At 46.7% G+C, this 13,440-nt stretch overlaps 1 protein-coding gene across 4 annotated transcripts in view; it reads left to right on the forward strand.

Annotated features, from left to right (window-relative positions):
• Positions 1–2,752: 2,752 nt before the first annotated feature.
• The window catches only part of KCTD15 (potassium channel tetramerization domain containing 15), a 45,366-nt gene continuing 34,678 nt past the window's right edge, over positions 2,753–13,440 (forward strand). For all 4 annotated transcript variants that reach the window (XR_010744557.1, XR_010744556.1, XM_066327995.1 and 1 more), the window contains exons 1-2: positions 2,753–2,975; positions 8,092–8,267. Coding sequence is in view for 2 of the 4 variants with exons in the window: in XM_066327995.1 (XP_066184092.1) it covers positions 2,973–2,975; positions 8,092–8,267 (179 nt within the window). In the remaining 2 variants the exon portion in view is untranslated. The remainder of the gene's footprint in view (positions 2,976–8,091; positions 8,268–13,440) is intronic.

The following is a 13,440-nucleotide window of genomic DNA, read 5'->3' on the forward strand; positions in this document are numbered from 1 at the left end:
TCACGGTCTCGGTGGAGCTTGTCCTGCCTGTATCCACTTGTTGACCCGAGTGCTGAGGAAATGAGAGTACTTAGGCTACAGTCTTGTGCAACCATCAGGTGAGGCAGCTGGCTGGGGACACACTTGTGTTCGGAGGTTAGTTTAGAATAAAATCTACCCCTTTGTGCCGTGCTCAGAGAGGCAGAGAGTCCCAGCCCGGAGGTCAGAGGTGGGACAGTGACCCTCACAAAGGATCACACCTGGGCTGATGAGATGGTCAAGGAAAACAAATTTTAGTCTGTTCTGGATGCAAATCTCTCTGCTGACCTAGTTCTCATTCTCCTTTTCATTTCAGAAGCTCAGCTAAAAATCCATAAATTAAGGAAATTAACTGATGGAGCCTCCGGCATCTTTGTAAGCTATTTAAATCTTTAAATTTACAACATCTTCTGCATATATCAAGTAATTGAACTAACTGCAGGGATGTAACTTTAATGAGAAAATTTCCCTCTTCTCCTGTAGTTTGTACTCTAGAAGGGAAAAAAAAAAAAAAAAAAAAAAAAAAAAAAAAAAGAAGCTCCCCTTAGGAGAAAAGTTTCTGTTTATTCCTGCCACGGAAGAAAACTTTAACCCCCCCCAGTTTTGGGGTGTCCTGCTCGCAGCGCGCCGCGGTGGGATGGGGCCGGCGCAGGCCCCGCGGCGCGGGACGCGCTCCCGGCCCGGCCTCTCGGGGCCGCGCAGCGTTGCGTAACGGGCGCGCGGCGGCGCGCGCTAGTGGGCGCTGCAGCCCCGCCGAGCCGCCGGCCGCTCCGCGGGGCCCTTCCGCGGGGCCTTTCCGCGGGGCCGCTCCGCGGGGCCTTTCCGCGGGGCCGCTCCGCGGGGCCTCTCCGCGGGGCCCTTCCGCGGGGCCGCTCCGCGGGGCCGTTCCGCGGGCGCGGAGGCGGCGGGGTCCCCCCGGCACAGCGCCGGGAACGCCGCGGGGCCGCCCGCAGCGCGCTGGGGCGCGGACCCTCCGCCAAACTTCCGTGGGGAGCAGCGCGGAGCGGGGCGCATCCCCCGCGGCAGCGCGCAGAAACAGGCGGGTGCCGGCAGCCCCGCGCCTCTGGCTGAAAGTTGAGAGAGAGATTTGCCTTTTTTTTTTTTTTTTTTTTTCCTCTTTTTTTTCCCCCCCTTCACGGGGGGGTTCCCTGCCGGTCCCCCCGGTCCGGGGGCCGGGCGAGCTGCGCGCCCGCGGAGCCGCCCGCGGAGCCCCGCGCCATCGCGCCGCGCGCTCTAATTGAAATGGCGCTTTTGGCCGGGGGCGGGCTGCCAGGGCGCTCCGCAATAGCACAATGCATGTCGATAGACGTCATTTGGTTTTAATGGCCTACAGGAAATTTGGCGTTTACAATGCGAGACATTAGCAAAGGGTGAAAGGGAGGGGGAGGCAGGCAGGATGGATGGCTGGGAATAATTGCGGCCCCCCCCCCGGCCCCGAGGCCCCCCGTCCGCACCTCGGCAGCGCTGGGTGCTGCAGGGAAGGGGGGGTCGGCGCTGGATTTTTATTATTTATTTTTTAACTTCATCTAGTTTATCAACAAGTGCAGAGTGGGTGCTACCCTAATTGTAACAGAGGAGTCAAGAGATGTGAGAAACGTGCCCTGTGTTACTTATTTGGGAGCCGAAAATTTATGCCTAGTTGAAAATGCCTGGGGAAATATTACATCAGACCAAATGACAATGATTAAAATCAGCTTTTTTCCCCCCTTCCCCCCCCTCTCTTTTCCTCCTTCTTCTTTTCAGTAAGTCTCTTGAAGGACGTGACAGTGGCCTGATCCTCCCCAACACCGCACCGTTATCCCCCGGCAGGGCCGGGCTGCGCGGGGCTCCGCGGGGCAGCGCACGGCTCCCGCCCCGGCCGCGCCGCGCGGAGGGGCTCTGCGGGCGGCAGCGCCGGGGGCGCGGGCTGGGGAGCCGCCTGCCTTCCCAGCCTTATTTCATTTTCAAGGGCTGTATTTTATTTTATTCCCTTTTTTTTTTTTTGGGGGGGGGGGGGAAGGGGGGGAGTAAATCTGCAGACCTTCACCAAAAGGAGGGAAAAATATCCAATTTTCATCGCAAAATTAGCTAGGGCGAGAGCAAAGGGCTGAGCTAATTGTAGCCTAATCCTCTGCCCTGCAGGCGTTTGCAAAGCCCTGAGCAAGAATTCGCTTTTTTTCCTCCTCTTCTCCCTTCCCTCTGTTATTTAGAGACGGGATTATTGCCTTTCTTCTCATAACAGCCTCGGCAGTTTCATTTAAAGGCTTTTTTTCCCCCCTCTCGCACACACACACATACACACAACACGCACAAAATAAATAGGAAAAGAAGCAGCAAAAACAGGGGAAGAGAGAGGAGACCAGAGCAGCTTTAAAAAAAAAAATAATAATCACAGCAGGATCTGCGGAGCAAAGATAGTAATAAAAGCAAAAAGCTGAGCCCATCCACACACAGCCCCGGCAGAGCCCAAAGCCAAAGGGGGGCTGGCAGATCGCCTCTGTGCTCAAGGTAAGGACGGCGGCCGCGGCTCCCGCAGCCGCCCGTGCGCCCGCCCGTGCGGGGCCGGACCGTGCGCCGCGCCGTGCCTCGCATCGCGCCTCACCGCGCGGATCGCGCCTGCTCCTTCCCCCCCCCCCCCTTTTTTTTTTTTTTTTTTTTTTTTTTTTTTGGAAAGTGCTTCTTCAAACTCACTCGGCTGCCGGCTCCGGGGAGCAGCGGCGGAGGGGTGTTTTTTTTAAAGCTACAGCATCCGGCTTCGGTAGCGCTGTGTGTGTGTGTGTGTGTGTGTGTGTGCGCGCCTGTGTGTGTGCGTGCGTGCGTGTGTATGTTTTGTTTTGCTCCGCTCCAGCATGGGCAGCGCCGGCGGAGCCCCTTGGCCCGGGGTGCCCGCGCTCCCGCTGCCCCCCCGGCCCCGGCTCTGAAGACGGCGCGGAGGCAGCGCGGCGGAGGCAGCGCGGCTCGCTCCGCGCTCTCGCATGGTACACGCGGGCTCGGGCGGGCGGAGGGAGCGCGGGCCGGGGCCGGGGGCTGCCGCCGGGCCGCCTCGGCACAAAGGACAGGCGGGCGACAATGGGGAGCGCCGCGTATGGGAAACACGGGCGGGCTGTGAATGAAACTCTGGCGCCAGTGAGAGTGGAAGGCTTGGTTTGGGGTAGACTTCAAACCACTCTAGGCTATAGTTTGCATTCCTGCTCCTGCATGCGATGTGGCACACTTCTGCAAAATTAATACATTAGCCTGGCTAATGCTCACCACCATTGGCTGCGCGGAAAATGTGCAGGATCGGGGATTCGGGCTTGACTTTTTTTTCTTGCATTCATCTAAGACATCTCCTTTCTTGTTATGTGGGAATAAGTAAAGGACGCCATGTTGTGCCTTTTTTTTTTTTTTTTTTTTTTTTTTTTTTTTTTTTTTTTTTTTTTTTTTTGGTTGAATTTTCCCTTTGGGCATACAGTGCGTTCAGAAGAAAAAGGCAGAAGTTGAGTGACCGGGTGCGTTGCTCGCTGGTGATTTCCCTGACCATCAGTAGGGAAAAGCATTTGGGTGACGTGAAACTTGCACTAAATAGACTGGAGACTGCCAGAGAGAGGCGGGTTGCGGGGAGGGGGGGGGGAGAGGGGGAGGAAGGAGAAAGCCTTGCCTTTTATTTATTTCTTTTTTTTTTTTTTTTTTTTTTTCGGGTGGGGGAGCAACCAGAGCTTCAGAGGGAGTTCCCCTTTTGCCCCCCTCTTCCCCCCCCAAAAAAACTTTTGGGCACGGTCTGTCGGTGCAGTGTTCACTAAAGCAGCGCGGAGATGTGTGCAAATGTTTATGGACTTTTCCTTTTGGAGCCCCCCCGCCCCGCTTTGTCTCGGGGCTGGGAGCACGGCGTGGCGTGGGCAAGTTGTCTCGGAGTGGCCGTGCGGGCAGAGCCGAGCGGCGGCCGGCGCTGCTCACAGACAAAGGTAATTGCCCAGTGTGTGGCTGTGCCCCTCGGGCAGCGCCGGGCGCAGCCCGGGCACGCAGCCGCTCCCTGCAGCCACGGCAGCGCCCGGAGCCTGCGCCCGCACCGCCGAGGATGGGGCGCTCGGGGGGCTGCAGTGGCTGGGTTTAACCCTACCGGGGCTGCTGGTCCAGAAGTGACGGTCCCTGGGGAGGAGGAGCAGCTCCCCGGGGCTGCAGCAGCCGCCCCCAGCCCCGCTCCCCGGGAGAGCGGCTTCACGGCAGGTCCGTAAACCTGCCGCTTCCATTGCGCGTCTTAAATGTGCATGAAGGAATTAAACTGCGCGAGTGAATAACAGCATTAGTTTCAATTAATTTTTATCCTGGCAACAATAAACTTTAGAAACAAAGCGCTTTTACATCCTTAATTAGTCTTGCTTCCCATCTGTAGTCTTTTAAGTGCCTGCTCCTTGATTTAACTTTGTCCCTCCTTCAGAGCCGCCTCCTTTTTTTTTATTATTTTCCCTTTTTTTTTTTTTTTTTTGTTCCCCCTTCCAGACTGCTGCCTGTTTCTTTCCTGCAACCTTTCACCTCCCCTGTCCCTATCTGTCTGCTCTGCTCTGTGCAGTTTATTTCTCCTGTATTTTCCCAACATCAACAGCAGTATTGGTTACCATGGCCCCAAGCTATGTGCAGAGGTGGGAAAGCTTCATCCGCCCAAAACTTCTTACACTTTTGAAGTCTTTCTTTTAGTAGGATCTGAAATGTATCATCTAGAGTGTGTATTAAATGAACAGTATTCCTGAAGGCTTTAGAGCAAGAAAGGCAACACCCTGGAAAATTCTGCAGTCTTTCAGCATTCTCTGCCCTAGGGTTATAGCCCTGGGCACGGAGCTGAATGGAGCTCTTACAACTGCCTTCTGTTTACCTTTTATGGTTAAAATAACAGCTTAGCAAAGAAGCAACTTCATGGAGAAACGATTCAGTGAAATCATCTCAAGCTGTAGCAGCATAGCTAGTTTAATCACCCCTAGAGAGCTGAACAACTGTGAGCACAATGGGACACAAAATCATTTTGTGTGTAAATGAGCATGGCATTGTGATTATTTCACTTTGCATGGGCAAATAGTTTTTACAAGCAGTTAGCTTAGGAAGGCAGAAAAAGATAAGCTGGCTCTGAAAGATCTTGGTGTGTAATGTTTGAAAAACTAAATATTCACATAATTTGGGAATCAGGCTCTATTGATTTTGCCTTCAGCAGGTTCCTTGTGTTACTTATTAGAGCAGGGTTATTGCCTGTGCCACTAGTTGGGATGCTGTATCCTGTTGTAGGCAACTAAAGAGCAAGGATTATTTTACATGGTTTAATAAATGAAGTTTGTTAGTGTTTCTGCGATATTTACCCTTAAGGTTTTAATTTTCTCATCCATATTAGAAAATATGTGCATAAAGACTTCCACTGGATAAATACATTGAGGATTTTGCTTTGTGCATAAAATAAGTACATTACTCAGTGTGATGAATTTTTGCTGTGTGTTACATTAAGAAGAGGAAAGAGTCATTAGAAAAAGGGTTATGGTACCTTAAGAAATGGGTTTTTTGGGGGGTTTTTTTTAGCAAGTGCCCTTTATGTAGTGCTTAGCAGTTGTGCCTCTTGATAATTTGCTCATACAAAAATGATTGAATTCCACAATTTTAATAAAAATCTACGATTCATTTTTTAATATGAATCCTCTCCAGCCTGTGTTTTAGTTCCTCTTCTCTCCCCTCAAAAGCCAGTGGCACCTTCAATAAGTATGAAAAGCCATAAAAGTTTGAGAACTATTTTAGCTTTCCAGTGATTTTCTATAATTAAGTGTTTTTTCAACACATGCTCTAGCTGAGAAATGCCAAAAGCAGAGGATTGTTCAAAAGGTCCCTCCAGTGAATAGTATAAATTAAATATCTACTGTGTGAGTATGGCCTCACTGAGAATCTCAGTCTTTACAGATCAAGGAATTTACTGGTTTACTAACATTAAACAAAATCCTAAGATAGCAGCAGTGTTTAAATATGCACAAATAGATTCATATCACTTGATCTTTAGCTATCTGTGCATATTTTAAAACTGATGTCTGTATTTCAAGACAAATGGTTAAATGTAAGACACATTTACAGAGGACTGGAGGTCTTTTGATTTCATTTGGAAATTGTAACAAGGGGTGCAGATGAGCCCTAATTAGACTCTTGTTTTGTGAAACTGCCTGAGATTTATTTCTAAGGCAGCCCTGTGCCGTGCAAGGTCTGTCCCTTTATCATTAGTGATAATGGTTGGGGTCTGAACAAAGCAAGGTTGACATTCAGCCTGGATCTTCTGACCCTTTCGTTTAAGTGAAGGAGTAGAGACTGCACATGAGTTTACAGTGCTCTTTGGTAAGAAAAAAACCCAGCGACCTTTGTCTGTGTTGGCAGACAGCTTAGTAAACACGTTGCTAAAATACTGCAGATATTTACGTACTAAGTTGTTTTTAAAAGTTAGTTGTTTTATTTATGCTCTATGACATATTTACTGGCCACAACAAGCTCTTGTGGGAAACAAGAAAGCAACATCTCCAGTCATGAAAGGATTCAGTCACTTTCCTTGAAGGTGGTGCTGTAGTGAAAATGTTAATGCCCAATTTTGCATCGGCTGACACAGAAGTCCTAGGACAGAGTTGGCATTTGCTTCGTGCTCAGTGCAGATGTCCACATCGCCTCTGAAGAGCAAGGATGTGGATTCATAATGGGGTGATGTATTTCTGGGCTGTAGATGCAAGAAATTCTTAGGAGCTAACCAAGATGAAATACAGTAAATGGGAGATGCTGTGATGACTCTGTGAAGCTGTTCAGATGTGTTAAGATTTTTCAGTCCCTTTCTCTGTAGCTTGGAAATTATTTTACGAAGAATGTTGCTAATTTATGTTCATCAAGTGGCGTAGTTGGGCGTCTTGTGCAAAATACTGCTAAGAGAAAGGCAAGACCAGCTTTAGATTTCTTAGAAACATTGTCAAAGTGATGTGGGAGAAATAGAAATTCACTTTGCAGTGCTGCATGTAAAGTGCTTGTCAGATGCAGGGAAGAGCCTGGGTGCTTGGTAGCATGCTTGAATTACAAAATACCAGGAAAATTAGATTATATTCAGAAATGTCTTCAGCTATAATGTTTTGCATATGTTGCTTTCCCCATAAGGAGAAGAATGGATGTACATTTTCTTAAACTTTTCTAAAAGGGTTTTTTTCTCTTTGACCCGTGTGCCGTCTGCACCGACGGAACTGAAATCAGTTTTGAGACACAACGTCTTGTGCAGAATAAGATGTGCTTTCCTTAAGAAGAGAATTGAGGAATTTTCTTTTGCTTGGTTGTCCTGTTCGTTTTTAAGACATTTCGGTATTTTTAGCTTTGATTTTGCTGAAAATTTTTGGATTCGGTTCAGTAATTTCACTAATTTTCCGATATTTTTAGGTGGATTGCGTTAGGTGCATTGTGGAATTTATAATTTCACGTGCTAGATTATACTGTGCTTTCATGTCCTGAAATCATGGGTCAGTTTATTTATCTTTCTGTTTTCACTGCTTCCAGGTATTAATTGCTTTCAGTTTGAAAGCTTACTGATTGTTTAGGTCTAATATTAAGACTTAACTGAAAATTATCCATTTATTTCACAATTATTGAAAATAAGCCAGAAGATTGATCTTAGTTTGATGTGAAATTTACTACATGTATAAACTAAATGCCTTAGGTACTGAGGAAGTCACTAATTTAGAAGTGTCTTGTTACTGAGACAAACTTGCAAAAACCCCCTGAATCCCAATTCACAAATTGGTTATTCGTTTGTCAGGGGATATTTCACATCTAACACATAAGCCCACGACCTTTAATTAGAATTTTGCAGTTTGTTTTATGCCCCTTGAGGCTGACACCTTGAAAATTTTTTTCTTGATTTCTTATTGCTAATAAGCATCTTTCTCTTCCCCTCTGGTACTTAGAAGAAAATGATGCAAATACACTTAATTACAGTGGTGGCAATAATTTGTTAGCTGAATATGTGATCAGGCAGATGCAAAAATGATCTGATTAGATCTGTGATCACACTGCAAAGAAAGGTAACGCGCTGCTACATTTAAGAGAAACTGTTCTTTTTTGCTCCCTTGGCAGGAGGGAAGAAGCATGTCCCGTCTGTCTCTAACACGGTCCCCGGTTTCTCCTCTGGCTGCTCAAGGAATTCCTCTCCCAGCTCAACTCACCAAGTCCAACGCTCCCGTGCACATCGATGTAGGAGGACACATGTACACCAGCAGCCTTGCTACCCTCACCAAGTACCCAGACTCCAGGTAGGAGCTCGGTGGTGCCAGGCTCGCTGCCTGGTTCTGTGCACTGCCTGCACCTGGGAGGAATGCTTCAGTGCAAAGGGCCATTTATTATATATTCACCACTGATGAATAATTCAGGGTCTGATTTATACAGTAACTTCACTGGGGTTCTGCAGGAAAAAAAAGGCCTGTACAATTTATATATTATTTAGAGAGTCTATTCATTTTCTCTCTCAACGTCTTCTGTGCTCTGCTGATGCGTTTGAAGCACCTGTTGGTGTGCTGTCCTAGATTATTTCCAACTGTACCAGGAAACTTGTCTCTGTCAGGTTTAAGGGCAAAAAATGGTGGTTTTTTTTCTTCCTCAAGGAGAAAGAATGGTTTTACTACTGTGGGGCTAATGGGTGTTTCTGTTGGCCAGCCAGAGTCCTGAGCTCAGTGGTAGCTGTGTACCTCAGCAGTCAGTTCCTTTGGTGCCTGGCTGACCCACTCTGGCTGCTGCAGCTACAGACTGGATTAAATCCCTCTGTGTTTAAATGTGGTGCCTTGTGCTGGACAGGTTGGTGGCATGGCTGGCAAGGTTTCTGTAGATCTGGCCAGCGCTGTCTCAGGATAGACTCCAGATATGCCAAATTAGGAACAGACATGGCATGAGATGATAGGTGTGTGTGACAAGGAGTGTCTTTGTTGTTTGCCTGGCTGCCAGTCCTGCAGGGCGCTGCCTGAAGGATGGGGGACCCTGGGCAGTGTGGAGGGCACTGCCCTCTGAGGGGTTAAAGCACATTCATGGGAGCAGGATGTGGAGAGGTGCCTGATTTTGATTTACAGTTATGATCACTAAACCAATCCAGCTTTTTGTCACTGAGGCTGCTCACGGTCCAGAGGGGAGACCCAGAGGCTGTGTGACTTTGGGGCAGGTGTGGCTGGGCTGGTGTGCCCAGTGCTCCCTGACTCCAAAGCAAAGCAAACCCCAGATTTTGTTGCCAGAGGTTTTGCTACCTGCATGGCCAGAATTCCATAAAAGAGAGGTTTTATTTTTTCTTTTTTTGCTACGAGAACCAGTGTAAAGAGCTAGTTTCATCGGAAGATTTTTCTTTTAAAAGAACTAAGGGATTTTGTAGATTTGGCAGGTTCCCAAGCAGTAAATGACATTTATGGAGACACCTTGAAATGCCTGTAATATCATAAAGCATATGGCTGTGATTTCATTCCAAAGAAGGGGAGCTGCTGAAATTCTCTTGGAAAAAAGCCCAATTATTAAAATATGTACATTTTATGGTCAGACCAAAACAATATGATTTTTTGGGACAGTGTTTAATAACGTCTTTATGGTACTATTTAATCACAGAGAAGAAATCTGTTTAGCGAAGAGAGATTTATGGTGAAGAAACATACAAAGGCTTCATAGTATTAAAAAATACAGTGAAGATTCAGCAGCTGTAATAGAGTGACACATCTGTTTCCACAGTTTAAAATATCGCTGCTATTTTAAAAATATGCCTCACATCAAACTTACTTAATAAAAGCTTCAGTTATGGAAGCTTTGGGAGAATATACATAAATTCACAGATTTTATTTCAAGAGAATAGAGCACTGAACCAAAAATATTTTTTTTGCTCGATGAATAACAAAGGCATATTTCTTCAGATTTTAAAAGTACAAAACTGACCAGAGCTTTCATGCTGCCTGATGTTTTGCTGTGTAGTGACTTTCATATATATTGCCACATTATCTCAGAAGGCTTGAATGCTTTTTCAGCTGCTCGAACTTCAGTTCTCACTGAGGTGAGAGCTTCCAGGATGAAACCTGTAGATGACATTGTTTTTATAGCAAAAGATAACCAGCCATTCACCAGCATCCCAAGTAGGACATATTCCTCGATGCATTATGAAACTGGGTGAAGGCTATATCTTATTTATTTTTTTTAATATATAATTGTTTCTGCTGCAATGCTCATAGTAGATTTAGTTGTAAGCCCCTCATTGAGTATTTTGCCTGGTTGAGGCAAAGTTATTCCCATGGGGATGGTTGGAGTTCCTGATGCTGCTTCCCTGCCCTGTTGTGCATGTTCCATATGGCACAGACTGGCTTTCCAGTGTGCCTGGGAGAGGATTCCCAGGTCTCTCACGGGGCAGGAGGAAGGAGGTAGCAAAATATCTGGAAATACTGTCAGGGCACTGCTGGCTTCTGCTCAGAGGTAACAGAGAGAGGCACAGCCACACTGATCCTCATGCAGAGCTTTCTGGATGATTTTGGACACCATGTTAAACTCCTGGTTTGAGCGTGAGTTTAAAAGCTTCAAATCCAAGAAATCACACAAATTTATAGGTTGTATTTCAGCAAAAAATACAAGCATATGCTGAAATGCTTTGCTAAATCTTAGCTGCAGTCGCATAAAATAGTTTGTGCTCACTGCAACTGAAAACTGTGGGAATAAACTTCCTTTTTATTTGTTTTACAATTTGTATTGCTTTCTCTGTGCTCCCAGATCCCTAAGAACTTTTAGCTTGTAGGCTTTTTAGCATATACTGTACTTGGATTTTTAAGGACATCTGGATTGTGAGCATGTGTATAAACTCAGCCCGGGTGTGCGTGCACAGGAGCATCACATGGTGGTAGAAAACAGGGAAAAATACATCCCCAAGTCGTGTTTAAACTCCCTCAGTATTTTGGGGAGGTCCAGTCCTACTCAGTGCTGAGCTAAGCCAGTTCATGCTGAGTTCAGGGAGAGGCAGCAGCTCCCAGGAGCAGGCCAGGTCAGTGTGGGTATGAGCAGCTCCTGCCCCTGCTGCTGGGCTGTCACCCCTCTGGAGGGACACAAATGACAGCTGACAGCAGCAGGGTGGGACATCCCTCACTGGCACCTGGAGGAGTGGCTGTGCTCTGCCCACTGGGCTGCCTCTGCCTGCCTGGGCCAGCTTATGGGTGTGCTTTGGGGAGGGAAGGGACCACACTGGGAAATCAGGTTAGTGAATGGCTGCTGATGGGAAGCCAGAGGCCAAATCTTGCATTTCAGAGATCCCAGAGTTGTTTCAGAGCAACTTTGACAAAGTCTTTGATGTTGTTTGTGTTAGTGCAGCTGCTGTGATCAGAGCATTTGTCCATTGATTAAATTTGCATAAGTAAAGGGTGCCAGATTAGGCATTAAAGGGGGTAGATGTCCCCTTTCCCGGAAATTTTTATGGCCCACATAAATTCTCTTAAGAGGAGAAAACTTGAGTAGCCCACAAGTGGTGTGAGAGAGGAGAGGAGGGTTAAACAGCCACTGTCAGAAGTGGTTTATGAACCACTCACACTCACCCACTACCCTTGCACACTTTTCCAGTTGGCTTTTTGAATTAAGCCACACACCGTAAAAAAAAAAAAAAAAAAAAAAAAGCTGTGCTTCCAGAGGGTGAAAGGCAAGGGAAATGAGAAACATAAAAAGAAATGATGATCAACAAGAGCATAATGATGGTGGTCTCAGAGATGACCTCATAAATAATACAATTCTCACATCCTATATGTACTTGTGGCCACTTTCCACGCATACCCAAAGTTGTCATTGAAGTTAACAAGCTTCAGAGTTCCAAGGTTGATGTTGTCTTACCTGGATCTGAGGCTCAATTTCAGTAGTTTGTTTTCAGCGAATTCTCCTACTCAAACTCCGAATTCTTGTAGTTCTGAATTACAGGTAAAAAAAAAAAACAAAACAAAAAAAAAAAAAAAAAACCAAACCAACAACAACAACAACAAAAAGCAAAAAAAACCCCAAACAAACAAAAAACCAACGTATGAATTCTAGTGACTCTTACCATCATAATTTTATTTCTATAAAAACTGGATAAGTAGAGAAATTACTCATCTTTGTAGCATTTGCTCTGGAAATTTCATTCCTGTTTTCACCCAGAGGACCTCTAAAACAGCCCTTTCACACGTTGACACTTGAATGTGGATTTATATGACAGATTGTAAAGGCTGCAAAACCTCTAGCACATCTACAAAGTGAGTTGCAAATTGTGTTTATCCAATAGAGTGAGACAATTTCTACATTTCGGAAACAAACCTGCACCAGAAGTCCAAGCTCCTTCCGTGCAGTCAGGAATACCCCAAGGCATTGCCAGATCCCCCAGTCTCATTCCCACTGAACTCTGGCAGACATCTCATTGACTTCTGGCAGAAAAGAAGTAGAACCTCCAAATCCCTGTAGACCGCAGCAAGCCCCAGCTTCTTGATTTCACTGGAAATTTTGATACCACTTTGAATTTTTGTTAGAAAGCAGAACAGGATTTTTCACCAGCAGCCTGTCCTTTTCACTGTCCTGAATGATGTTTTTATCTCAGAGAATTGCTGTGAGCTCTCTCTGAGTTGTGCTGCCGTACCAGGTAAATATATTTACCTTCCATTCTTGGATAGTTTGTATTTGTGTGTAACCCTCTGATACAGATACTTCCATTTGCTGTAAAAGCTCATGCTTTCTGTGGCATTACTTATGCCAGAGGGGAGCAGGAGTGATTTCTGTGGGAGCACTGCTGTCCAGGTGGGATCAGTGGGTGCACAGAGCCCAGGGAGCCTCTCTGATGGTTTGCAGCCAAACTCCTGGGCTTTGGGGGCTCTGCTCCCAGCCTTTCCCCTTGGGAGGATGGAGCTCCCTGGCCCTGGGCCCCCCTGACCTCAGCTTTTGGCACTGGGCTCTACCTCCCCATCTCTGGAGCCCTCCAAGGAAAACCAGCCCAGGTTTTATTATTTGTTTCAGCAGCTAATGACCTCTCTACAAGGCAGTAATTTTCCAGGCATATCCCTGCCTCTGAAGCCATGGACTTTTTTGGTGATTTTCAAAGGAGTCCCCTAAAGCATGTGTCTTCTCCTGTGGATGTTTCTTGTCAAAACACGTTGTCATTCTTCTGACCCACCCTTGGACAAGCTCTCCTTCCAAGTGACCTGATTCTGGCTACTCTCTGGGTATCTTTGGGTTTTAATTCACTGCCTTTTCCTCCAGCACCTCCGTCTCTGGTTCTTGCAGCTCAGCACTAACACCTGAGGTTTGCTCCTCTCACTTCCTCTCCAGCCACACCAGCCTGGGCTAAATTCAAGGGAATTCTCTTCTCCAAGTTTGAGGACCCTTCTGTTCCCTGATGGAACAGGATTCCTGACCCTGTGCAGCTGGACACAGTGGTTTCCTGGCACAGACACACCTACTGAGATCTACAGGACA

Source organism: Sylvia atricapilla, chromosome 12, assembly GCF_009819655.1.
Source record: "Sylvia atricapilla isolate bSylAtr1 chromosome 12, bSylAtr1.pri, whole genome shotgun sequence".
NCBI classification, from domain to species: Eukaryota; Metazoa; Chordata; class Aves; order Passeriformes; family Sylviidae; genus Sylvia; species Sylvia atricapilla.